General features: G+C 33.9%; 1 protein-coding gene across 1 annotated transcript in view; it reads left to right on the forward strand.

Annotated features, from left to right (window-relative positions):
- Positions 1-26,450, forward strand: part of LOC143071837 (polycystin-1-like protein 2) — a 76,463-nt gene that overhangs the window by 27,657 nt on the left and 22,356 nt on the right. The window contains exons 4-8 of the mRNA XM_076246441.1: positions 5,789-5,841; positions 8,845-9,105; positions 10,507-10,667; positions 17,961-18,084; positions 18,828-18,907. Of these exons, the coding sequence (XP_076102556.1) occupies positions 5,789-5,841; positions 8,845-9,105; positions 10,507-10,667; positions 17,961-18,084; positions 18,828-18,907 (679 nt within the window). The remainder of the gene's footprint in view (positions 1-5,788; positions 5,842-8,844; positions 9,106-10,506; positions 10,668-17,960; positions 18,085-18,827; positions 18,908-26,450) is intronic.

The following is a 26,450-nucleotide window of genomic DNA, read 5'->3' on the forward strand; positions in this document are numbered from 1 at the left end:
TCATTTTATCTTCATACTGGAAAAGCAAGTTTCCTTCTAAAGACCTGCTGTAAATGCAATTTTCAGCAATAGTGCTTTATAAATGTTCATTTTCCCCCACAATATCTTAATATGAAATAATTCAAACTACTCTTCTAATCTTTCCATGAGTGATTTCCATCACTTTGATTTGAAATAGAAATTAGGTCCGAAATATTGGTATGATTGGTCCGAAATTTTCTTTGATTGCGATTTGTCCTACGACCGTGAGAACGGTTTTTACGAACAATTTTAGAAACTATATCCAAAATGTTAACGGAATCGGTTCTATACAAAACCTTTGAACACTTAGAATTTTGTACTCAAAAAGAGGAGAGTTACATCATATTTTAAACAAATTTTTAAAGAGGGGTCCACTTATTTTGAATAATATTAAACTGTTAAAGTAAATGTGTTAACATGGTTAAAGTCCAGGAATATAACTAAATTCTTGGACATGTTTTGACCATTTTATACCAGATAGATATATAGTTCTATGAGAAAATATGAGCCCTTTTGTACAAACAAATACATTATAACTTATATTGATCCCTCATAAAACATGTATGTAAAAGGGATAATTATAACATTAAGGGGTTGTCCCCAAACTGATTATGATTTGGATGGAGAATTGTCTCATTGTCAGTCACACATACATACCAGATTTAATTATTTCTTGGTGAACAGGGAAAAAATACTTCAGAAATTAAAGAAATCTCAAAGTACAAGTGATAAATCAAGTTTTAATATTGTCAACACCTATTATTTTATGTTTACAAAAAAAAATTATAATCACTCGCCTTTACTTTTCAAGCTTCGCCTCAAAAATTTGCAAATTAAATATTTTTTTATTAAAATCGCTCGCTCGTCCCATTTTTTTGGAGTCCAAAAATCTGTAGAACAAGAAATTAAATTGGTGTGGCCTTATAGTCAATTTTTAACAATTTTCATAAATTTATGTAAATTTTTAGAAAATATTTTCAACTGTAATTTCTGTGCCAAGTTCTTTATGGATAGAGATAATTGTAGCAACAATAATGTTCATTAAAGAAAGATCTACAAACACATCACCATCACTCAAACACAATTTTGTCATGAATTTATCTGTGTCCATTGTTTAATATGCACATAGACCAAGGTGAGCAACACAGGCTCTTGAGAGCCATTTAGTTTATAGAAATTAATCTTTTTAAATAATTAATCATTAGAATAATATAATCTCATAAAATATGTTCATGTATTACTATATAATTTAATTTTGGCTGTAAAGCAACTTCTGATTGGCTGACGTTGTTTTGATTATCAGCTCATAGACATAATTATATCATGTGAACGTTTTTTCATGGTTTACTCCGGTTTAAAATGGAATTTAGAATTAATATATTTTTAATTATAAGAAATGAGTAATATTTTTTCTGTCTATTCAAAAATAACATAAAAATTGTGGAGCACACTTTAGAATAAACCGTGTAGGGGGTTATTCAGTGTGCCCCACATTGTTATTCCCCTCTGCGATTTATGCCACCTATGATAGTAGAGGGGCATTGTGTTTTCTGGTCTGTGGGTCCGTTCGTTTGTTCATCTGTCATTGTCTGTGCGTGTGTTGGTCCTGTTTCAGGTTAAAGATTTTGGTCAAGGTAGTTTTTGATGAAGTTGAAGTCCAATCATCTTCAAACTTAGTACACATGTTCCCTATGATATGATCTTTCTAATTTTAATGCCAAATTAGATTTTTGACCCGACTTTCACGGTCCACTGAATATAGAAAATGATAGTGCTAGTAAGTTTCAGGTTAAAGTTTTTGGTCAAGGTAGTTTTTGATGAAGTTGAAGTCCAATCATCTTCTAACTTAGTACACATGTTCCCTATGATATGATCTTTCTAATTTTAATGCCAAATTAGATTTTTGATCCCACTTTCACGGTCCACTGAATATAGAAAATGATAGTGCTAGTTTCAGGTTAAAGTTTTTGGTCAAGGTAGTTTTTGATAAAGTTGAAGTCCAATCAACTTGAAACTTATTATACATGTTCCCTATGATAAGATCTTTCTGAATTTAAATGCCAAATTAGAGTTTTACCCCAATTTTACGGTCCACTGAACATTAAAAATGATAGTGTGAGCGGGGCATCCGTTTACTGTGGAAACATTCTTGTTGATGTTATTTCTTCATAGACAGAAAAAATATTACAGTCATTCTTTAATTAACATAACAGTCGGAAACCAGGTTGAAATAGAACAAAAGAATCGAAGCTCTTTGTTAGAGAAGGCGATAAATGTTTACTGTATTGTTTACTATAGTGACAAAATTTTTAAAAGTTAATATAAAACAAACAAAATTGCAATTTTCTTCTCAATTACGAGGTGTTTTATTTTAAAAACACCATTTGCATAAGTTTTCAATTTATCTAGTACATAGTTAAGCAGAACAATTAGATATCAAGTAGACGACATGGATATCTTTCATGTTGGATGAAGAAAATGCATAGCCTCCGATTTTTATGAAAAAATTACCACGGACGGAAAACATATCAATCTTTTAGTTCAGTAATTTTCGTGTCTGCCCTTCCATTATGTGACTGAAGAAAAAATTCCAAAAAATGGGTAACAATTGTATCGAAAAGAGAAAATCGAGTGCACCTTTTTATGTTAGGGCGTGTTTGAGTTGAGTATTTTGTCTTGATATCGTACAAAGTAAGAATATTTCATACATCGTCTCGCTTCAGATTCTATCATTTTTAGCTCACCTGGCCCGAAGGGCCAAGTGAGCTTTTCTCATCACTTGGCGTCCGTCGTCCGTCGTCCGTCGTCCGTCGTCGTCGTCGTCCGTCGTCGTTAACTTTTACAAAAATCTTCTCCTCTGAAACTACTGGGCCAAATCAAACCAAACTTGGCCACAATCATCATTGGGGTATCTAGTTTAAAAAATGTGTGGCGTGACCCGGTCAACCAACCAAGATGGCCGCCACGGCTAAAAATAGAACATGGGGGTAAAATGCAGTTTTTGGCTTATAACTCAAAAACCAAAGCATTTAGAGCAAATCTGACATGGGGTAAAAATGTTTATCAGGTCAAGATCTATCTGCCCTGAAATTTTCAGATGAATCGGTCAATCGGTTGTTGGGTTGCTGCCCCTGAATTGGTAATTTTGAGGAAATTTTGCTGTTTTTGGTTATTATCTTGAATATTATTATAGATAGAGATAAACTGTAAACAGCAATAATGTTCAGCAAAGTAAGATCTACAAATAAGTCAACATGACCAAAATGGTCAGTTGACCCGTTTAGGAGTTATTGCCCTTTATAGTCAATTTTTAACCATTTTTCGTTAATTAAAGTAATCTTTTACAAAAATCTTCTCCTCTGAAACTACTGGGCCAAATTAATCCAAACTTGGCCACAATCATCTTTGGGGTATCTAGTTTAAAAAATGTGTGGCGTGACCTGGTCAACCAACCAAGATGGCCGCCACGGCTAAAAATAGAACAAAGGGGTAAAATGCAGTTTTTGGCTTATAACTCAAAAACCAAAGCATTTTGAGGAAATCTGACGGGATAAAAATGTTTATCAGGTCAAGATCTATCTGCCCTGAAATTTTCAGATAAATCAGTCAATCGGTTGTTGGGTTGCTGCCCCTGAATTGGTAATTTTGAGGAAATTTTGCTGTTTTTGGTTATTATCTTGAATATTATTATAGATAGAGATAAACTGTAAACAGCAATAATGTTCAGCAAAGTAAGATCTACAAATAAGTCAACATGACCAAAATGGTCAGTTGACCCGTTTAGGAGTTATTGCCCTTTATAGTCAATTTTAACCATTTTTCATAAATTAAATTAATCTTTTACAAAAATCTTCTCCTCTGAAACTACTGGGCCAAATTAATCCAAACTTGGCCACAATCATCTTTGGGGTATCTAGTTTAAAAAATGTGTGGCGTGACCTGGTCAACCAACCAAGATGGACGCCACCGCTAAAAATAGAACATAGGGGTAAAATGCAGTTTTTGGCTTATAACTCAAAAACCAAAGCATTTTGAGGAAATCTGACATGGGATAAAAATGTTTATCAGGTCAAGATCTATCTGCCCTGAAATTTTCAGATGAATCGGTCAATCGGTTGTTGGGTTGCTGCCCCGGAATTGGTAATTTTGAGGAAATTTTGCTGTTTTTGGTTATTATCTTGAATATTATTATAGATAGAGATAAATTGTAAACAGCAATAATGTTCAGCAAAGTAAGATCTACAAATAAGTCAACATGACCAAAATGGTCAGTTGACCCCTTTAGGAGTTATTGCCCTTTATAGTCAATTTTTAACCATTTTTCATAAATCTAAGTAATCTTTTACAAAATCTCCACTGAAACTACTAGGCCACAATCATCTTTGGGGTATCTAGTTTGAAAAATGTGTCCGATGACCTGGCCATTCAACCAAGATGGCCGCCACGGCTAAAAATAGAACATAGGGGTAAAATGCAGTTTTTGGCTTATAACTATGAATTCAAAGCATCTAGAGCAAATCTGACAAGAAGTTAAATTGTTAATCAAGTCAATATCTATCTGCCCTGAATTTTTCAGATGAATTGGACAACTGGTTGTTGGGTTGCTGCCCTCCAATTGGTAATTTTTAAAGAAATTTTGCCGTTTTTGGTTATCTTGAATACTATTACAGATAGCGATAAACTGTAAACAGCAATAATGTTCAGCAAAGTAAGATCTACAAATAAGTCAACATGACCTAAATGGTCAATTGACCCCTTAAGGAGTTATTGCCCTTTATAGTCAATTTTTAACAATTTTCATTAATTTGGTAAATATATGTAAATTTTTACCAAATATAGTTCTCTGTTACTAATGAGCAAAGTTCATTATAGATATAATTGTAAGAAGCAAAATCGTTCAGTAAAGTAAGAACTTCAAACACATCACCATCACCAAAATACAATTTTGTCATGAATCCATTTGTGTCCTTTGTTTAATATGCACATAGACCAAGGTGAGCGACACAGGCTCTTTAGAGCCTCTAGTTATATATTAAAGCTACAGGTTGACTTTATAACACATAAAAGTCACAGTACTAAAAGATGAAATATATGGGTCAAGTGAAATACCTATCTAATGAGTCACAAAAACAGAGAAGGTGTGTTCGAATAGCTATTTTTTTACTGAAAGTACTTGACGACAGTCTTTTAAGTTGGATGATGAAAATGCATATCTTCGAAAAATTCTAATTTTTTGTGTGTGATTACTAGGGTTTATAGTCTTCATACACTAAAAAAATCTAGTCTGCCCTTCCACGAAATATTTAATTAGATTTTTTTTAAATGTTTATGAATTTTCAAAAATTCCACCTGACAACCGATCAGACAATAGTTTTAAGTTGAATCAATGCATACAAGATTATTAACTGATGCTCATTAGCTAGTTGATACATTTGTCTTTTAAAATACAACTGACATATAAGGATCGTAATGGTGCAATGTGGATAAATTTATCGGTTTCCAAGAGCAATATTGGTAGCGCGTCATCCCTACAATGGATTCCATTTCTACGATTGTGAAAATGAACTGGCGTAATGGGGAGATAATTTTGACGAAGTAGACTCCTGACTGATAAGGGTTATTCCATTACAATAGATGTATGAGGGTCCTAAGGGAATTCAAAAATTGCCCTGCAAACAATGTACTTTCCTAATCAATTTTGTGTACATCAAATGAATGTACAACCATAAATGACCAACAACTTTCATCTGTTTTTCCTTTATTTTAGGCATTGTGAAAATGTAGCAGTTAGATGGACAATTATTTATAGCAAAATTACAGGTATGACATCATTTTGATATGCGTTCTTCTAGTATTTGAAGACCAAATATTATTGTTTTATAGACAGTTGATAAGATTTAGTTAAATGATTTATCAATATATTGTGTGTGTGTGAAATTCATTGCATCAACACTTAAATTCATTGCATCAACACTTATCATACAGAAATACAATCCAGCTCAGATAATCAAAATGTCTATACTGTAAATTGAGAAAAATGCAATAGGGTTATTATAAACACAATACTTTTAACTCGCATTGTGAACTATTTTATCTGAATTGAACAGGATTTTTTTTTTATCGCAAAAATTAAAATAGGATTTAAGTCTTTAATGACAACATCGCAATAGTAAATGCACTCAATAATTTCTGAATTTACAGTATCTGATAACTGTTGAATTTACTTTATTTAAATACCAAACTTTTTAAGACTGATTTTTTTTTGACTGCAGTTTAATTAAAACCTCAGCAGTTCAAATTTGATTTTTAAATAATGAAAGATCTAGGACCACTTGAAATTTTAACTTAGGGTCCTCCATAAGAAATCAAATGTATAATGCACCAGTCTTAAGAATGGTAGGTCCTTTACTTTTGTTTTTGTAATTTAAAAAATAAAAAGTTCCCTTGTTGAAAAGATGGGTCCTCTGAACCACACTAACTTTGAACCCCTGAAGCTGGAGGAATGTTGTTTTTTTTTTTGGCGGGGTTGGACAAAGTACCATTCCTGCTATAGAGTGGTGGGTAAGGAAAGTGGGTATACCTTATTTGTGTGAAACCATAGAGCATGAATTTCATTAAAAAATTGCTTGTCTCCACCTGGACTCGACTGTGTTACAAGGCAGCGTGTTAACCAACTGACCTAAAGAAGTACTTCGTTAGCTCAACCGCTTACAGCTGAATAAGTATCTACCACATTTACTAAGGGAAGCACTCCTGTCACACTTCCCCCACCTCTCTGCTTACAAGATTGATATAAAAATATCAAGGAAATTGATGAAATTCAATAAAATAATATTGAGGGGAAAGTTCATTGACATTAATGATGTTAACCTGTTTCATATTTTAAGGTGGTACCTAACACTACAGGTAGATAACTCTTTAAAATCAGCTAAACGTTTTAATTACGTTGTATTGTTAAGGAAATATTAAGCTTCTCCATGATCAAAACTAGTGTTTGTCAAGCTGCTATACATCCAACCAATTTTTTCCCAGAAAGTGATTGATTCAAGTTTTTTGAAACTTTTATATTTATTTCAAAGAGTCAAAGTAAACATTTTTTCAAAATTTTATGGAAATTAAATGAGCCAAATTAATTTAAGTCAAGGTGTTGGGTACCACCTTATAGGTTGCACTTTGTAAATACAGCTGTTTCTCAAACCACGCCTCTGTTAGGGAGATTTAGAATATTCATAGAAAATTAATTTTGTTTATGTACTGGTTCCCAGTTATGCTCTCTGTGTTCCATCTCATAGAGACATAACTTGGGAATGTTACCAGTAAATATACATGTGCATATTGTTTCCATTGAAATCTGTGGTAACCCATCATTTGAGGTAGGGGTAGTTCAGAAAAGTAGTGTTAGTTTATAAACTCTGAAAAGTTCAGGGCATATAAACATTGAAAATGTGCCGCACAGCCCTATATTTTGACCTTTGAAAAAAATTGTAGTGCATATGAACTTTCAATTCTAGGATAAGATTTTTTCAAAACTTCATAGTAAAAGTGGTACAGTTTTAGCAGTAAAAGGAGTTCCTATGGGAAATTGCATTGTCAATATTTACAGAAATGTAACCTAAAGCCAAATGAAGACTATTCTGTACAACAAAATTTTTTAAAAAAATGGTGTATTGTGACAAATTATATGCCTTTTTAGCTCACCTGGCCTAAAAGGCCAAGTGAGCTTTTCTCATCACTTGGCGTCCATCGTCGTTAACTTTTACAAAAATCTTCTCCGAAACTACTGGGCCAAATTTAACCAAACTCGGCCACAATCATCATAAAATTGTTTACCAAGTCAAGATCTATCTGCCCTGAAATTTTCAGACTATCGGACAACCGGTAGTGGGGTTGCTGCCCCTGAATTTGCAATTTTAAGGAAATTTTGCCGTTTTTGGTTATTATCTTGAATATTATTATAGATAAAGATAAACTGTATACAGCAATAATGTTCAGCAAAGTAAGATCTACAAATGAGTCGACATGGCCAAAATGGTCAGTTATCCCCTTAAGGAGTTACTGCGCTTTATAGTCATTTTTTACCAATTTTTCGTAAATTTTTATAATCCTTACAAAACTCTTCTCCTCTGAAAATATTGGGCCAAATTTAACCATAATTGGCCACAATCATCATTAGGGTATTTAGTTTGAAAAATGTGTGCTGTGACCCGTCCAACCAACCAAGATGGCTGCCATGTCTAAAAATAGAACATAGGGTAAAATGTAGATTTTGGCTTATAACTCTGAAACCGAAGCATTTAGAGCAAATCTGACAAGGGGGTAAATTGTTAATCAAGTCAAGATCTATCTGCTCGGAAATCTTCAGATGAATTGGACAACTGGTTGTTGGGTTGCTGCCCCTGAATTGGTAATTTTTAAGGAAATTTTGCCATTTTTGGTTATTATCTTGAATATTATTATAGACAGAGATAAACTGTAAACAGCAATAATGTTAAGCAAAGTAAGATCTACAAATAAGTCAAAATGACCAAAATAGTCAGTTGACCGCTTGAGGAGTTATCGCCCTTTACAGTCAATTTTTAACAATTTTCATAAATTTTGTAAATTTTAACAAAATATTTTCCTCTGTAACTTATGGGCCAAGGTCGTTATAGATAGAAATAATTGTAAGTAGCAAGAATTTTCAGTAAAGTAAGATCTACAAACACATCACCATCACCAAAACACAATTTTGTCATTAATCCATCTGTGTCTTTTGTTTAATATGCACATAGACCAAGGTGAGCGACACAGGCTCTTAAGAGCCTCTAGTTTTGTGTATTACAGGAGAGTTATTGAAAAACAGTACTGTAATGACCACACGTAAGGACTTTGATGACTTTGTACAATCTAATAACTCTATAGAAGATGACAGACAGCCCATAAAAGATGACAGACAGGATGTTTCGGGATCTGTACCATGTAGCTGTATTATCTCTCCTAACAAAGGATATTCATTGATCACACAGTTTAATATTACTTGTCATGCCAATACTACTGGTCTACATGATACTGTTTTATATAATGTGTATCAAACATCAGAAACTGGTATTAAAAATTAATATAGATAACTTTTTTGATCAAGAAACAACATTCTAAAGCAATAAATTCATTCAACAAATTAATGACTTAAATGGGTTACCTGTTTTGTTTGTTTTACATTAGAATATAAATGACTTTATAATGAAGTCCAAGATTAAAAAATAATATATATATGTCCTCATAGGCAATAGTAATTAAGCAGCCATATATGCAAGCTATTTTTTAGCTCACCTGTCGTCTGTTGTCGTCATTACCTTTTACAAAAATCTTCTCCTCTGTGAAACTACTGGGCCAAATTTAACCAAACTTGGCCACAATCATCATTGGGGTATCTAGTTTAAAAAATGTGTCCGGTGACCCGGCCAACTAACCAAGATGGCTGCCGTGGCTAAAAATAGATCATAGGGGTAAAATGTAGATTTTGGCTCATAACTCTGAAACCAAAGCATTTAGAGCAAATCTGACATGCAGTAAAATTGTTTATCAAGTAAAGATCTATCTGCCCTGAAATTTTCAGATGAATTGGACAACTGGTTATTGGGTTGCTACCCCTGAACTGGTTGTTTTAAGGAAATTTTGCCGTTTTTGGTTATTATTTTGAATACTATTATAGATAGAGATAAACTGTAAACAGCAAAGTAAGATCTACAAATAAGTCAACATGACCAAAATGGTCAATTGACCCCTTAAGGAGTTATTGCCCTTTATAGTCATTTTTTAACAATTTTTGTAATCTTTTACAAAAATCTTCTCCTCTAAAACTGCTGGTCCAAATTTAACCAAACTTAGCCACAATCAGTATTAGGGTATCTTGTTTAAAAAATGTGTGCGGTGACCCAGCCAACCAACCAAGATGGTCGCCATGGCTAAAAATAGAACATAGGGGTAAAATGTAGATTTCGGCTAATAACTCTGAAACCAAAGCATATAGAGCAAATCTGACAGTGTTAAATTGTTTATCAAGTCAATATCTATCTGCCCTGAAATTTTCAGATGAATTGGACAATGGATTGTTGGGTTGCTGCCCCCGCATTGGTAATTTTTAAGAGAAATTTAGCTGTTTTTGGTTATTATCTTGAATACTATTATAGATAGAGATAAACTGTAAATAGCAATAATGTTCAGCAAAGTAAGATCTACAAATAAGTTAACATGACCAAAATGGTCAGTTGACCCCTTAAGGAGTTATTGCCCTTTATAGTCAATTTTTACAAAATATTTTCCTCTGTAACTAAAGGGCCAAGTTTATTATATATTGCTTTATTTTTCAGGTAAACACAATATGATTTATTAAGGTAACATTGCTCTATTTTTCAGGTAAACACATGATTTATTTAGGTAACATTGCTTTATTTTTGCAGGTAAACACAACATGATTTATTAATGTAATATTTCTTTGTTTTTCAGGTAAACACGATATGATTTATTTAGGTCATTCACCTAACATGACTTTCCTTTACCTGCACGCTGGATATGAGAATGAGAATTATACATATAATATAAGTATATCAGTAGACAGGGAGCATGGCTTGGAGGTAGTTGGTAAATGTACAGATCTAGAAGTAAAGGTAGTACTATAAAACAGAAAAAGTTATAAATCAACATATTTTATTTTGTCCTTGTATATTTTTTTGAATGAAGAATGTAAAGATCAGAACAGAGATTGATATTTAAGCACAGATATAAACTTTTTTTATGTTTAAAAAGGACAGAATTCTGTCAATTTTTCACTCAAGATTCTCATCACTTGGCGTCCGTTGTTGTCTCTAACTTTTACAAAAATCTTCTCCTCTGAAACTGTTGTCCCAAATTTTACCAAATTTGGTCACAATCATTTTTTTAGCTCACCTGGCCCAAAGGGCCAAGTGAGCTTTTCTCATCACTTGGCGTCTGTCGTCGTCCGTCGTCGTTAACTTTTACAAAAATCTTCTCCTCTGAAACCACTGGGCCAAATTTAACCAAACTTGACCACAATCATCATTGGGGTATCTAGTTTAAAAATTGTGTCTGGTGACCCGCCAAACCAACCAAGATGTCTGTCATGGTTAAAAATAGAAAATAGGGGTAAAATGTATATTTTGGCTTATAACTCTGAAACCAGAGCATTAAGAGCAAATCTGACATGATGGGGTAAAATTGTTTATTAAGTCCAGTTCTATCTGCCCTGAAATTTTCAGATGAATCGGACAATGGGTTGTTGGGTTGCTGCCCCTGAATTGGTAATTTTTTTAAAAATTGTCCGTTTTCGGTTATTATCTTGAAAATTATTATAGATAGAGATAAACTGTAAACAGCAATAATGTTCAGCAAAGTAAGATCTACAAATAAGTCAAATGATCAAAATGGTCAGTTGACCCCTTAACGAGTTATTGCCCTTAATAGTCATTTTTTACCAATTTTTCGTAAAATTTTGTAATCTTTTACAAAAATCTTCTCCTCTGAAACCATTGGACCAAATTTAACCAAACTTAGCCACAATCATTATTAGGGTATCTAGTTTAAAAAATGTGTGCTGTGACCCGGCCAACCAACCAAGATGGCCACCATGACTAAAAATAGAACATAGGGGTAAAATGTAGATTTTGGCTTATAACTCTGAAACCAAAGCATTTAAAGCAAATCTTACAAGGGGTTAACTTGTTTATCTAGTAAAAATCTATCTGCCCTGAAATTTTTAGATGAATTAAACAACTGGTTGTTGGGTTGCTGCTCCCCAATTGGTAATTTTTAAAGAAATTTAGCTGTTTTTGGTTATTATCTTGAATACTATTATAGATAGAGATAAACTGTAAACAGCTATAATGTTCAGCAAATTAAGATCTACAAATAAATCAACATGACCAAAATGGTCAGTTGACCCCTTAAGGAGTTATTGCCCTTTATAGTCAATTTTTAACAATTTTCATTGATTTGGTTAAGTTTTTACAAAATGTTTTCCACTGTAACTAAAGTTCATTACAGATAGGGAAAATTGTAAGTAGCAAGAATTATCAGTAAAGTATGATCTACAAACACATCACCATCACCAAAACACAATTTTGTTATGAATCCATCTGTTTCCTTTGTTTAATATGCACAAAGACCAAGGTGAGCGACACAAGCTCTTAAGAGCCTCTAGTTGAGTTTGTATCTAGTATAAAAAAGTGTCTGATGATCTAGTCGGCCAACCAAGATGGCTAAAAATAAACATTGGGGTAAAATGCAGTTTTTGGTTTATATCTCTGAAAGTGAAACTAAAGGCCAGCATTTAGAGCATATCTTTCAAGTGGAAAAATAATTAACATGTTGAGACTTCTCTGTTCTGAAATTTTCAGAAGAATCGGACAATTTGTTGTTGGGTTGCTGCCCCTGGATTGGTAATTTTAAGGATATAATGCAGTTTTTGCTTATTATCTTGAATACTATAGATAGAAATAAATTGTAAACAGCAATAATGTTCTGCAAAGTAAGAACTACAAATAAGTCACATACAAAAAAAAAGTCAATTGACCCCTTAAGGAGTTATTGCCCTTTATAGTAAATTTTTAACAATTTTTCATAAATTTTGATAATCTTTTACAAAAATCTTCTCAAAAAATACTGAGACAAATTAAACAAAACTTGGCCACAATCATCCGTAGGGTATTTAGTTTAAAAAATGTTTGATAACCCATTGTGAACCAACATGGCTGACATTGCTAAAAATAGAACTTAGGGCAAACTGTTGTTTGGTTGCTGCCCCTGAATTGGTATTTTTAAGTTAATTTTGCAGATTTTGTTTATTATCTTAAATATTACTATAGTATCTAAAAAAATATATAATATCTAATATAAATCTATAGTATGTAATAATCTAAATAGTGACTAATTCTATTAATTCTGATTTTAACCTTAATTTACATGATTTCCAAAAGAATAGTAGACACAGGTGAGCAACACAGACTCTTGAGAGCATCTTGTTTAGGATTATAGATTATTGAATTTCGACGATAGACATACTTTGTAGTTTTTTAGCTCACCTGGTCCGAAGGGCCAAGTGAGCTTTTCCCATCACTTTGCGTCCGGCGTCTGTCGTCCGTCGTCATCGTCCGTCGTCGTTAACTTTTACAAAAATCTTCTCCTCTGAAACTACTGGGCCAAATTAAACCAAACTTGGCCACAATCATCATTGGGGTATTTAGTTTAAAAAATGTGTGGCGTGACCCGACCAACCTTCCAAGATGGCCGCCATGGCTAAAAATAGAACATAGGGGTAAAATGCAGTTTTTGGCTTATAACTCAAAAACCAAAGCATTTAGAGCAAATCTGACATGGGGTGAAATTGTTTATCAGGTCAAGATCTATCTGCCCTGAAATTTTCAGATGAATCGGACAACCCGTTGTTGGGTTGCTGCCCCTGAATTGATAATTTTAAGGAAATTTTGCTGTTTTTGGTTATTATCTTGAATATTATTATAGATAGAGATAAACTGTAAACAGCAATAATGTTCAGCAAAGTAAGATTTACAAATAAGTCATGGTGACCGAAATGGTCAGTTGACCCCTTTAGGAGTTATTGCCCTTTTTAGACCATTTTTAACCATTTTTCGTAAATCTTAGTTATCTTTTACAAAAATCTTCTCCTCTGAAACTACTGGGACAAATTAATCCAAACTTGGCCACAATCATCATTGGGGTATCTTGTTTAAAAAATGTGTGGAGTGACCCGGCCAACCAACCAAGATGGCCGCCATGGCTAAAAATAGAACATAGGGGTAAAATGCAGTTTTTGGCTTATAATTCAAAAACCAAAGCATTTAGAGCAAATCTGACAGGAGTAAAATTGTTCATCAGGTCAAGATCTATCTGCCTTGAAATTTTCAGATGAATTGAACAACCCGTTGTTGGGTTGCTGCCCCTGAATTGATAATTTTAAGGAAATTTTGCTGTTTTTGGTTATTATCTTGAATATTATTATAGATAGAGATAAACTGTAGACATGCAAAAATGTTCAGCAAAGTAAGATCTACAAATAAGTCAACATGACCAAAATGGTCAGTTGACCACTTTAGGAGTTATTGCCCTTTATAGTCAATTTTTAACCATTTTTAGCTCACCTGGCCCGAAGGGCCAAGTGAGCTTTTCCCATCACTTGGCGTCCGTCGTCCGTCGTCCGTCGTCCGTCGTCCGTCGTCGTCGTCGTCCGTCGTCGTTAACTTTTACAAAAATCTTCTCCTCTGAAACTACTGGGCCAAATTAAACCAAACTTGGCCACAATCATCATTGGGGTATCTAGTTTAAAAAATGTGTGGGATGACCCCGCCAACCAACCAAGATGGCCGCCATGGCTAAAAATAGAACATAAGGGTAAAATGCAGTTTTTGGCTTATAACTCAAAAACCAAAGCATTTAGAGCAAATCTGACATGGGGTAAAATTGTTTATCAGGTCAAGATCTATCTGCCCTCAAATTTTCAGATGAATCCAACAACTCGTTGTTGGGTTGCTGCCCCTGAATTGGTAATTTTAGGGAATTTTTGCTGTTTTTGGTTATTATTTTGAATATTATTATAGATAGAGATAAACTGTAAACAGCAATAATGTTCAGCAAAGTAAGATTTACAAATAAGTCAACATGACCGAAATGGTCAGTTGACCCCTTTAGGAGTTATTGCCCTTTATAGTCAATTTTTAACCATTTTTCGTAAATCTTAGTAATCTTTTACAAAAATCTTCTCCTCTGAAACTACTGGGCCAAATTAAACCAAACTTGGCCACAATCATCATTGGGATAGATAGTTTAAAAAATGTGTGGCGTGACCCGGCCAACAAACCAAGATGGCCGCCACAGCTAAAAATAGAATAGGGGTAAAATTCAGTTTTTGGCTTATAACTCAAAAACCAAAACATTTAGAGCAAATCTGACACGGGTAAAATTGTTTATCAGGTCAAGATCTATCTGCCCTGAAATTTTCAGATGAATCGGACAACCTGTTGTTGGGTTGCTGCCCCTGAATCGGTAATTTTAAGGAAATTTTGCTGTTTTTGGTTATTATCTTGAATATTATTATAGATAGAGATAAACTGTAAACAGCAATAATGTTCAGCAAAGTAAGATTTACAAATAAGTCAACATGACTGAAATGGTCAGTTGACCCCTTTAGGAGTTATTGCCCTTTATAGTCAATTTTTAAGCATTTTTTGTAAATCTTAGTAATCTTTTACAAAAATCTTCTCCTCTGAAACTACTGGGCCAAATTAAACCAAACTTGGCCACAATCATCATTTGGATATCTAGTTTAAAAAATGTGTGACCCGGCCAACCAACCAAGATGGCTGCCACAGCTAAAATTAGAACATAGGGGTAAAATTCAGTTTTTGGCATATAACTCAAAACCAAAACATTTAAAGTAAATCTTACATGAAGTAAAATTGTTTATCAGGTCAAGATCTATCTGCCCTGAAATTTTCAGATGAATCGGACAACCCGTTGTTGGGTTGCTGCCCCTGAATTGGTAATTTTAAGGAAATTTTGCTGTTTTTGGTTATTATCTTGAATATTTTTATAGATAGAGATAAACTGTAGAAAGCAATAAATGTCGGCAAAGTAAGATCTACAAATAAGTCAACATGACCGAAATGGTCAGTTAGGAGTTATTGCCCTTTATAGTCAATTTTTAACCATTTTTCGTAAATCTTAGTTATCTTTTACAAAAATCTTCTCCTCTGAAACTACTGGGCCAAGTTCATTATAGATAGAGATAATTGTAAGCAGCAAGAATGTTCAGTAAAGTAAGATGTACAAACACATCACCATCACCAAAACACAATTTTGTCATGAATCCATCTGCTTCCTTTGTTTAATATTCACATAGACCAAGGTGAGCGACACAGGCTCTTTAGAGCCTCTAGTTCGTAAATCTTAGTAATCTTTTAGAAAAATCTTCTTCTCTGAAACTACTGGGCCAAATTTAACCAAACGTGGCCATAATTATCATTGGGGTATGTAGTTTAAAAAATGTGTCCGGTGACCCGGCCAACCAACACAGATGGCCGCCATGGCTAAAAATAGAACATCGGGGTAAAATGCAGTTTTTGGCTTATAACTCAAAAACCAAAGCATTTAGAGCAAATCTGACAGGAAGTAAAATTGTTGATCAGGTCACGATCTATCTGCCCTGGAATTTTCAGATGAATCGGATAATTGGTTGTTAGGTTGCTGCCCCTGAATTGGTAATTTTGAGGAAATTTTGCTGTTTTTTTTGTTATCTTGAATATTATTATAGATAGAGATAAACTGTAAACAGCAATAATGTACAGCAAAGTAAGAACTAAAAATAAGTCACTATGACCAAAATAGTCAACTGACCCCCTAAGGAGTTATTGCCCTTCATAGTCAATTTTTAACAATTTTCTTAAAATTTGAAGATTTTCAATAACATTTTCCACAGAAAGTACTGTTATAGATAGAGATAATTGTAAGCAGCAAGAATGTTAAGTAAAGTAAGATCTACAAACACATCACCATCACCAAAACACAATTTTGTCATGAATCCATCTGTGTCCATTGTTTAATATTCACATAGACCAAGGCAGTGATTTTCCAACCCTCATTTTGGGGCCGAATTTCGGCCCCATTCCCAAAGAGAAATATGCTCTTTTTTTCCCAATTTTCAGCTCTAAAATTCCCAATCGTATATGGACATCGTCGCAAGATTTTGTTATTGTCGTATCTCCGTATCGTGTATTATTTTGTTGACAAATCTCTGAGCGTTCGGGGTATTTCGGGAGTTATCATTATCGTTCACTTAAGACGATGATTGGTTTGCAATCTTTTTTGGATTGCATTGCAATCTACGAGATTCTGGTCACGTTTGCGCTTGAAACATCCGAATGAATAATTCAATGACAAAGCAAAAAAATGAGACATAATGTAAACAAAATGAACGTAGATCATGTCTCATAATTCCAAATATTACACAAAGAAGCTAAAGGCGGCGGACGGTAGTAAATGCCGGAAGCTGGAAGCTTTTGGATTCAAAAAGTCGTTTCTACTTCCTTCTGATGAAACAAGTGAAAGAAGGAAAAGACCGACTCTCAGATACAGAACTGGAACAACTAGTTGACATGTTTAAAAATAAACATGAAGGAAAACTTGGAATTTTAAATAAAACTAAAAAATAAATGCTTCAGATTTCAAATGTGTCTTTTTAGAATTTCTATAGATTCTCATCATTATAAATAGAATCAGAAAGGATAGGTTGAATTTTACCTTTCAAGAGTAAAGTTACAAAGCTAGAGTGCATGCAAATGTGTCCTCAGACACATTCAACTTTTATTTTTAATCCTTTTCCTTAAAAAGATAGCTTATTTTGTAGGCAATTCATGCAGTTAATCCTTCTCAGAATGCAGGATTTTGCACCTAATTTTCAAAATATTCTTGGGGGGGCATGCCCCCAAACCCCCCTAGCGAGGCCGTAAGCCGTATGCCCGCCGTCGTAAAGACCAATCATATTTTTCCCAAACCATAATTTTTTTCCCAATTGCATGGGCCCCAGGACCCTTCCCCTAAACACCAGGAAAATCACTGCAAGGTGAGCGACACAGGCTCTTTAGAGCCTCTAGTTCCAAGAGTGGTGATGTGAAATATGTAATAACTGATCTGATTGGCTATCTTTGTAGGTTTTTCCAATGAATATGCATACCAGTGGTGATGTGAAATATGTAATAACTGATCTGATTGGCTATCTTTGTAGGTTTTTCCAATGAATATGCATACCAGTGGTGATGTGAAATATGTAATAACTGATTTGATTGGCTCTCTTTGTAGTTTTTATCAATGAATATGTATGCCAGTGGTGATGTGAAAGATGTAATAACTTATCTGATTGGTTCTCTTTGTAGGTTTTTCCAATGAATATGTATACCAGTGGTGATGTGAAAGATGTAATCACAGATCTGATTGGCAGTGATGTAAATTCTAATGACAGTGTTATCAATAACCTCATGGACAATGGAGACTATTCAAGTATGTTCATTGAAAACATATTCAAATATTTTCAGGTATAGGTTTAAAATTCCATGGTAAAAGTAATACACATGTATTCCCATTCTTAAAGTAAATTAGGTTAAATCAAGACATATGTAAAATATGGAAATGGGAATATATCAAAGAGACAACAACTTTAACAACCAAAGAGCAGACAACTGGATTCAATATTTGGCATTTTGCATGTTTTTAAAAATGGCAGTCCAGTTGGAGGTGCACCGTTATGAAAAGAGTTATTCTTTTAAGAAGTATTTGCAAAATAACTTGAATTTATATTATTAGTGCTACTGATCAAATATATGATCTCATATTGTTTTCTTTCAATGGTTTTTGAATACAGAAAATAGTAGGGTACTCTAAGGTATGTGGCCATCTGTTATAAAATTAATGGTCAACATATCCATTTACTCCACAGGTGGCCATTAAACAGCCAATCTGTTCCTGCAAGTTTTCAAATGCAAAATGTTATCTCCAAATATTAGATGCTGTAAATTTGTGAGGAATGATGATTTAAATTCCAATACGCCATAAAACATACAATTACAGTATTGTAATTGACTTAGCAGGTTCATATTTATTGACGATATCACCCGTAAAGTGGAAAGGGATTAATATGATTGCAAAACTTTTTTCCCAATCCACTATATAAAATAAATATGTTTAAACTAAACTATTGACGATAATAATTCAAAAATGATAAACAATATACTATTAACTTACAGGTGCTGTTAACATCTTAGGAGGTGTGGCGTCATCATTGAATGATAATGTCAACAAATCAAGTGGGGAAGAAAGTAAACAGGTAATTATACAACTTATATTTTTATGCCCCTGCAACTGAAAGTTTATTTCCATATTTTACAGATAAATGGACTGAATTTTTTAAGAGTATACTGTTAGATCCAGCCTACTCAGTACTGTAGATTGATTTATTGTCATGGGTATCAATTTTCTCGAATTGAGGAAACTTACATTTCTTGTGGATATTGGATTTTCAGGTTCTGCCAATCTCTGCATACTAAGCCAATAGGACATATATAATTCGTTGGACATTTGAATTAGTGGTTCTCCTGTACCCACAGAACCCACCAAAATAAGTATCTAACAAACGATAATGAATCCACAGTATAATGTAAAATCATCAATAACCTTTTTCAATCTTAGGAATTTGAGGATGCCCTTTTGAGAGCTTCTTTATAATCAAGAGACACCATTAAGAGTCAAATTGAGATTTGATTTTTCCATAGTTTAGTCATAAATAAACCTACATGTAGATTTCGGTCAACATACAAGTTTTAAGTCAATGTTTGAATATCAAATTACTTGTATAGATTTGTGAAATGTTCATGGAGTTTTACAAAATTTTGACCGAAGCTTTTTTCATCAAATTTAAACAAATGATAGCACCTGGGTTAGAACTTTGGTTTTATTGTCGAGCCTGCAACTTTTGTTGCAGAAAGCTCGACATAGGGATAGTGATCCGGCGGCGGCGGCGGTGTTAGCTAACTTCTTAAAAGCTTTATATTTTAGAAGGTGGAAGACCTGGATGCTTCATACTTTGTATATAGATGCCTCATGTTACGAAGTTTCCGTCAGTCACATGTCCAATGTCCTTGACCTCATTTTCATGGTTCAGTGACCACTTGAAAAAAAAGTTCAGATTTTTTGTAATGTTGAATTCTCTCTTATTATAAGTAATAGGATAACTATATTTGATATGTGCGTACCTTGCAAGGTCCTCATGTCTGTCAGACAGTTTTCACTTGACCTCGACCTCATTTCATGGATCAGTGAACAAGGTTAAGTTTTGGTGGTCAAGTCCGTATCTCAGATACTATAAGCAATAGGGCTTGTATATTCGGTGTATGGAAGGACTGTAAGGTGTACATGTCCAACTGGCAGGTGTCATCTGACCTTGACCTCATTTTCATGGTTCAGTGGTTATAGTTAAATTTTTGTGTTTTGGTCTGTTTTTTTCATACTATATGCAATAGGTCTACTGTATTTGTTGTATGGAATGATTGTAAGGTGTACATGTCTAGCGGGCAGATGTCATGTGACCTTGACCTCATTTTCATGGTTCAGTGGTTATAGTTAAATTTTTGTGTTTTGGTCTGTTTTTTTTCATACTATATGCAATAGGTCTGCTATATTTGTTGTATGGAATGATTGTAAGGTGTACATGTCTAGCGGGCAGATGTCATGTGACCTTGACCTCATTTTCATGGTTCAGTGGTCAAAGTTAAGTTTTTGAGTTTTGGTCTATTTATCTAATACTATATGCCATAGGTCAACTATATTTGGTGTATGGAAATATTTTATGATCTTTATGTCAGTAGCGCAGGTTTCTTTTGACCATGACCTCATTTTCACGGTTCATTGCACAGTGTTAATTTTTTGTGTTTTGGTCTATTTTTCTTAAACTATAAGTAATAGGTCAACTATATATATTGTATAGAAGCATTGTTAGCTGTACATGTCTGCCTGGCATGGTTCATCTGACCTTGACCTCATTTTCATGGTTCATTGGTCTTTGTTTAGTTATATTGGTTAATGTTAAGTTTATGAGACAGTTGTAATAAAGCTTTATACTTAGGGCTATCAACATAATATCAATGATTAGTAAAGAAGGCGAGACATTTCAGCGTGTGCACTCTTGTTTTATTCATATTCTAGTTTTTGTTGAGCCTGCGACTTTTGTCACAGAAAGCTCGACATAGGGATAGTGATCCGGCGGCTACTGCGGTGGCTTTAGCTAACTTCTAATAAGCTTCATACTTCAGAAGGTGGATAACCTGGATGCTTCATACTTTGTATATAGATGCCTCACGTAACAAAGTTTTCGTCAGTCACATGTCCAATGTCCTTGACCTCTTTTAGCTCACCTAGCCCAAAGGGCCAAGTGAGCTTTTCTCATCACTTGGCGTTCGTCGTTAACTTTTACAAAAATCTTCTCCTCTGAAACTACTGGGCCAAATTAAACCAAACTTGGCCACAATCATCATTAGGGTATCTAGTTTAAAAAATGTGTGGCGTGTCCGGCAAACCAACCAAGATGGCCGCCATGGCTAAAAATAGAACATAGGGGTAAAATGCAGTTTATGGCTTATAACTCAAAAACCAAAGCATTTAGAGCAAATCTGACATTGGGGTAAAATAATCTATTAGGTCAAGATCTATCTGCCCTGAAATTTTCAGATGAATAGGACAACCAGTTGTTGGGTTGCTGCCCTTAAATTGGTAATTTTAAGGAAATTTTACTGTTTTTGGTTATTATCTTGAATTTTATTATAAATAGAGATGTGTGCGGTGACCCATGCCAACCAACCAAGATGGCGGCCATGGCTAAAAATAGAACATAGGGGTAAAATGTAGATTTTGGCTTATAACTCTGAAACCAAAGCATTTAAAGCAAATCTTACAGGGGTAAACTTGATTATCTAGTAAATATCTATCTGCCCTGAAATTTTCGGATGAATTGAACAACTGGTTGTTGGGTTGCTGCCCCCCCAATTTGTAATTTTTAAAGAAATTTAGCCGTTTTTGGTTATTATCTTGAATACTATTATAGATAGAGACATATTGTAAACAGCAATAATGTTCAGCAAATTAAGATCTACAAATAAATCAACATTACCAAAATGGTCAGTTGACCCCTTAAGGAGTTATTGCCCTTTATAGTCATTTTTTAACAATTTTCATTAATTTGGTAAATTTTGGTAAGTTTTTACAAAGTGTTTTTCTCTGTAACTAAAGGGCAAAGTTCATTACAGATACAGAAAATTGTAAGTAACAAGAATGATCAGTAAAGTTTGATCTTCAAACACATCACCATCACCAAAACACAATTTTTTGATGAATCCATCTGTTTCCTTTGTTTAATATGCACATAAACCAAGGTGAGCGACACAGGCTCTTGAGAGCCTCTAGTTGGTTATTATCTTGAATACTATTACAGATAGAGATAAACTGTAAACAGCAATAATGTTCAGCAAAGTAAGATCTACAAATAAGTCAACATGATCAAAATTGTTAGAGAACCCCTTATGGAGTTATTGCCCTTTATAGTCAATATTGAACAACTTTTCGTCATTTTTGTAACTTGTACAAAAATCTTCTTTTCTAAAACTATGGGCCAAATTTAACCAAACTTGGCCACAATCATTACTAGGGTATCTATTTAAAAAAAGTGTCTAATAACTACGCCTACCAACCAAGATGGCCGACATCAGTAAATACAGTAACAGGTGAGCGACACAGGCTCTTGAGAGCCTCTAGTTTATGGTTCAGTGACTACTTGAAAAAGAAGTTAAGATTTTTTGTAATGTTAAATTCTCTCTTATTAAAAGTAATAGGATAAATATATTTGGTGTGTGCGTACCTTGCAAGGTCCTCATGTCCGTCAGAAAGTTTTCACTTGACATCGACCTCATTTCATGGATCAGTGAACAAGGTTAAGTTTCAATGGTCAAGTCCATATTTCAGATACTATCAGCAATATGTCTAGTATACTCAGTGTATGGAAGGACTGTAAGGTCTACATGCCCAACTGGCAGGTGTCATCTGACCTTGTCCTCATTTTCATGGTTCAGTGGTCAAAGTTAAGTTTTTGAGTTTCGGTCTTTTTATCTTATACTATATGCAATAAGTCAACTATATTTGGTGTATGAAAATATTTTATGATCTATATGTCAGTCGCTCAGATTTAATTTGAATTTGACCTCATTTCACAGTTCATTGCTCAGTGTTCAGTTTTTGTGCTTTCATGGTCTGTTTTTTTTAAACTATCTATATATAAGCAATAGGTCAACTATATTTGTTGTATGGAAGAATTGTTAGCTGTACATACCTGCCTGGCATGGTTCATCTGACCTTGACCTCATTTTCATGGTTCATTTGTCAATTTTTAGTTTTCTGGGTTAATGTTAAGTTTATGTGACAGTTGTAATAAAGCTTTATATTTAGGACTGTCAACATAATATCAATGATTAGTAAAGAAGGCGAGACATTTCAGCGTGTGCGCTCTTGTTACTATACTACTGTGGATTTATTATTCTTCTTTGGATAACAATTTTTTAAAAGACAACTAAGGAATTCTCTCCTTGAATACATGTAGATGATAGATGAAATATTTAATTTTATTTCTATAATAATCTAATTTATTAAATATCTTGGTCGATTTATTTTGTGTACTACGTACTTAAAAATGACCCCCTTTTTTCTCAATAGACTTGTACACGTATTTCAAACAGCATTGTCATACAATTGCTATCTCCTCTGTTTTTTCTCTTATTTATAAACTGTTCAGTAAGTAGTAAACTAAAATCTTTTTGAACTAAAGTTATTTTTTTAAATAATTTGTGGTCGACAATATTCTACTTTCTTTATTGACCTTCATTGTCTGGACACCACGTGGTCGTGGGATTTAAATGTGAACTACAAAAGGTGTTATTTTCCAGATTCTTAACAACATTACATATTATACTTTCTTTTATTTGACTGATATTATTTCATAACATGGTATATTTTGTCATCTTCTTTGACTTCTTCGTTCTCAAGAAGCCAAAACTGAACAGGGTATTTGATGGCTTCATAATGTCCATCGGAGCGTCTTTCTTGTTATCCTTGCAAACATACGATACTTTCCAACTTTAAATAGACGACCAATCAGTGGACTGCATTAACGTGAACTATATTTAGTCAAAGGTAAACACTGATTTTACATCCTAGTTTATCGCGACTTTAATCGTTAAAGCTGTCCCGATAATTTCAATGGAACAATTACTTTTTAATAATCTGATTATCTTTTTTATCTAATTTTTTTTTTACTCGTGCAAAAATAGCCGGCGGGGAAGGGACAATAACCTGTGAAAATCGCCTGCTGCCGGCTTTTAACGACATCACTGCCCACCCCTCCTGTTTGACAACTTGGAATCAGTTGAAATCCTCACCTCTAAATTAAATGAAATATAGGGGTTTCCCTGCGGTCACCCCACCCCTCCTTTTTGAGAACTTGGAAACAATCGAGATCCCCACCTTTAAATTAAACCATATATATTCATGTTTGAAACAAAAGAACTAATCAAATGAAATATAGGGAGAGTCCTTAGGGTCACCCTATCCCCTCCTGTTTGATAACTTGGAAACAGATCAGATCCCCACCCCTCAACCATATATACTCATGTATTGGACAATATAACAAATCAAATGAAATACAGTCGACTCTCGTTATCTCGAAGTCAGCCGGACCAGAGAAATATTTCGAGATACACGTAGTTCGACTCAAACGAAAACCGGAAGTTTGACAGAACAAGGGACACAACTCTTGCTTAGCTTGGTAAAGCTAAAATAAATCCGGGTGAATATGGGAAGGGGATCGATATTCTGGTATCAGATCGATGTACTTGTATGTCAAGTTCTTTCCTTATTATAATAACATTATTTTTACTTATTCAATTGTTTCAGTTACAACCTTTTCCTATGGCTTTTATCCGAGAGAATAATTTCCAATCGATAGTTCCGTTATTCAGGATTTTATAGTTGACAAAATTTTTTATTCTCGGATACAAGAGACTTTAGAAAATTTAGATTCCTCTTCATTTTGTTTTATCTCACTCTTTTTTTTCAAAAGAAAATACAACAAGATTAAAGACGCCGATTGAGTAGTTTTTAGGTGATCATAAACGGAAGTCATAATCCTTACTTTATACACACCCAAGCGCATTAGTGTAAATCCTAATTAATTGTTTTGTAAACATTTTAAATACTTTTTCATGAATATTAACAATGCATCACTAATTATTTATAAAAATTCTATAAAAGATAATCTTAGGTAAACACTCGTGGAAAAGTATGTCATAAATTAATACAGTGGTCAGTGACTGGAAATTTAATTACACGTGTATTGTCAGATTAACTCTTCCATCCATTTAAATGCCGGAGGTCATATTTTGACATATGTGTATTAGTTCAAGATAAATAAAGAATTTTTAATGCTTTTGTTAACCTTGGGATCGTAAATTTAGTTCGACTCAACCAAAATTTCGACTCATCCAATTTCGAGTCATCAGGAGTCGAATTACATACATTTATATGGAACAAAGTTCGGGACCACGTGCAAACTTCGACTCATCCGATATTTCGAGTCAACCGAGTTCGAGACAACGAGAGTTAACTGTATAGGGGAAGTCCCTAGGGTCACTCCACCCCCTCCTTGTTGAAAACTTGATAATGGTCAAGATCCCCACCCCTTAACAATATTTATTCATGTATGGGACAATATAAAAAATCAAATGAAATATAGGGGTCGTCCCTGGGGTCACCCAACCCCTCTTGTGTGTGTTTTGAGAACTTGTAAAAAATTGAGATAGCAACTCCTAAACCATATTCATTCCTGTTTGTCTTTTCAATAAGATTGAATGACATACAAGATCAATCTCATAGGCCTCACATATGCATATCACTTTGCTAGACCTAACCAATGTGTACTAGACTTTGCCCAATGTCAGGCGACCATGGGAATGAATAATTATGGGCGCTTTGTTTGGGAGACTTCGTAACAAACTATTTCTTGTTTATTGCAACTCATTCAAAATTTTGACCAAATTGCAATTTGTTTTATTAAACCAAATTGTTCAACTGGTCAGAATATTGAACAAATTGTTTAGTCAAAATGTGAAAGTGCAAGGTGATAAAATAAAGCATACTTACAATCCTAAAAACTTTAACTCCACTTTAATGATGTTATGACAACATTAGTCTATCAGTTTGTATAGATATATTATAGTCATTTCCATGCTGAAGGAACTGTTATTATTTTGAAAGTTCTAAAAATGTCCAAACTAAGCTTTCGTGTAGTCTTTTCAGGTCAGACCTCACCTTTGATACATGTAGTAGTAAACATTTGTCTGATTTGGGTCTCATAACTTTTGTACTGTAGAACACAAACTAAGTTTTCTTTCCAGGGAAGCAAGTCCATTCATACTTTTACAAGCTCGTACTAAAGTCAACTTGAACTACTAACAGTCAACTAATACCAACGTTAACTGTCAACTAGAACAACTGCAATCATTGCGAACTTGTACCACTGCAGACTCATGTCCATGAAAAAAATATACTTGATATATGCGTTGCTTTTGAAAACCTTGATAAAATGTGATTTATTTGCCTTAATGATTAATTCATCAAATAAACATAAATGTACAATATATGAATGTTTAATGTGTGAAGGGACATTGCCACAGTTTTCATAATAGACCACTTTCTAGTTTGTCTGTCACTGGAAAAAACTTGTCAATTGTGCACGCTTTTATGACGGCAATTACCAGATAGAGGGGATCGCCTGT

This window comes from Mytilus galloprovincialis, chromosome 4 (genome assembly GCF_965363235.1).
Source record: "Mytilus galloprovincialis chromosome 4, xbMytGall1.hap1.1, whole genome shotgun sequence".
NCBI classification, from domain to species: Eukaryota; Metazoa; Mollusca; class Bivalvia; order Mytilida; family Mytilidae; genus Mytilus; species Mytilus galloprovincialis.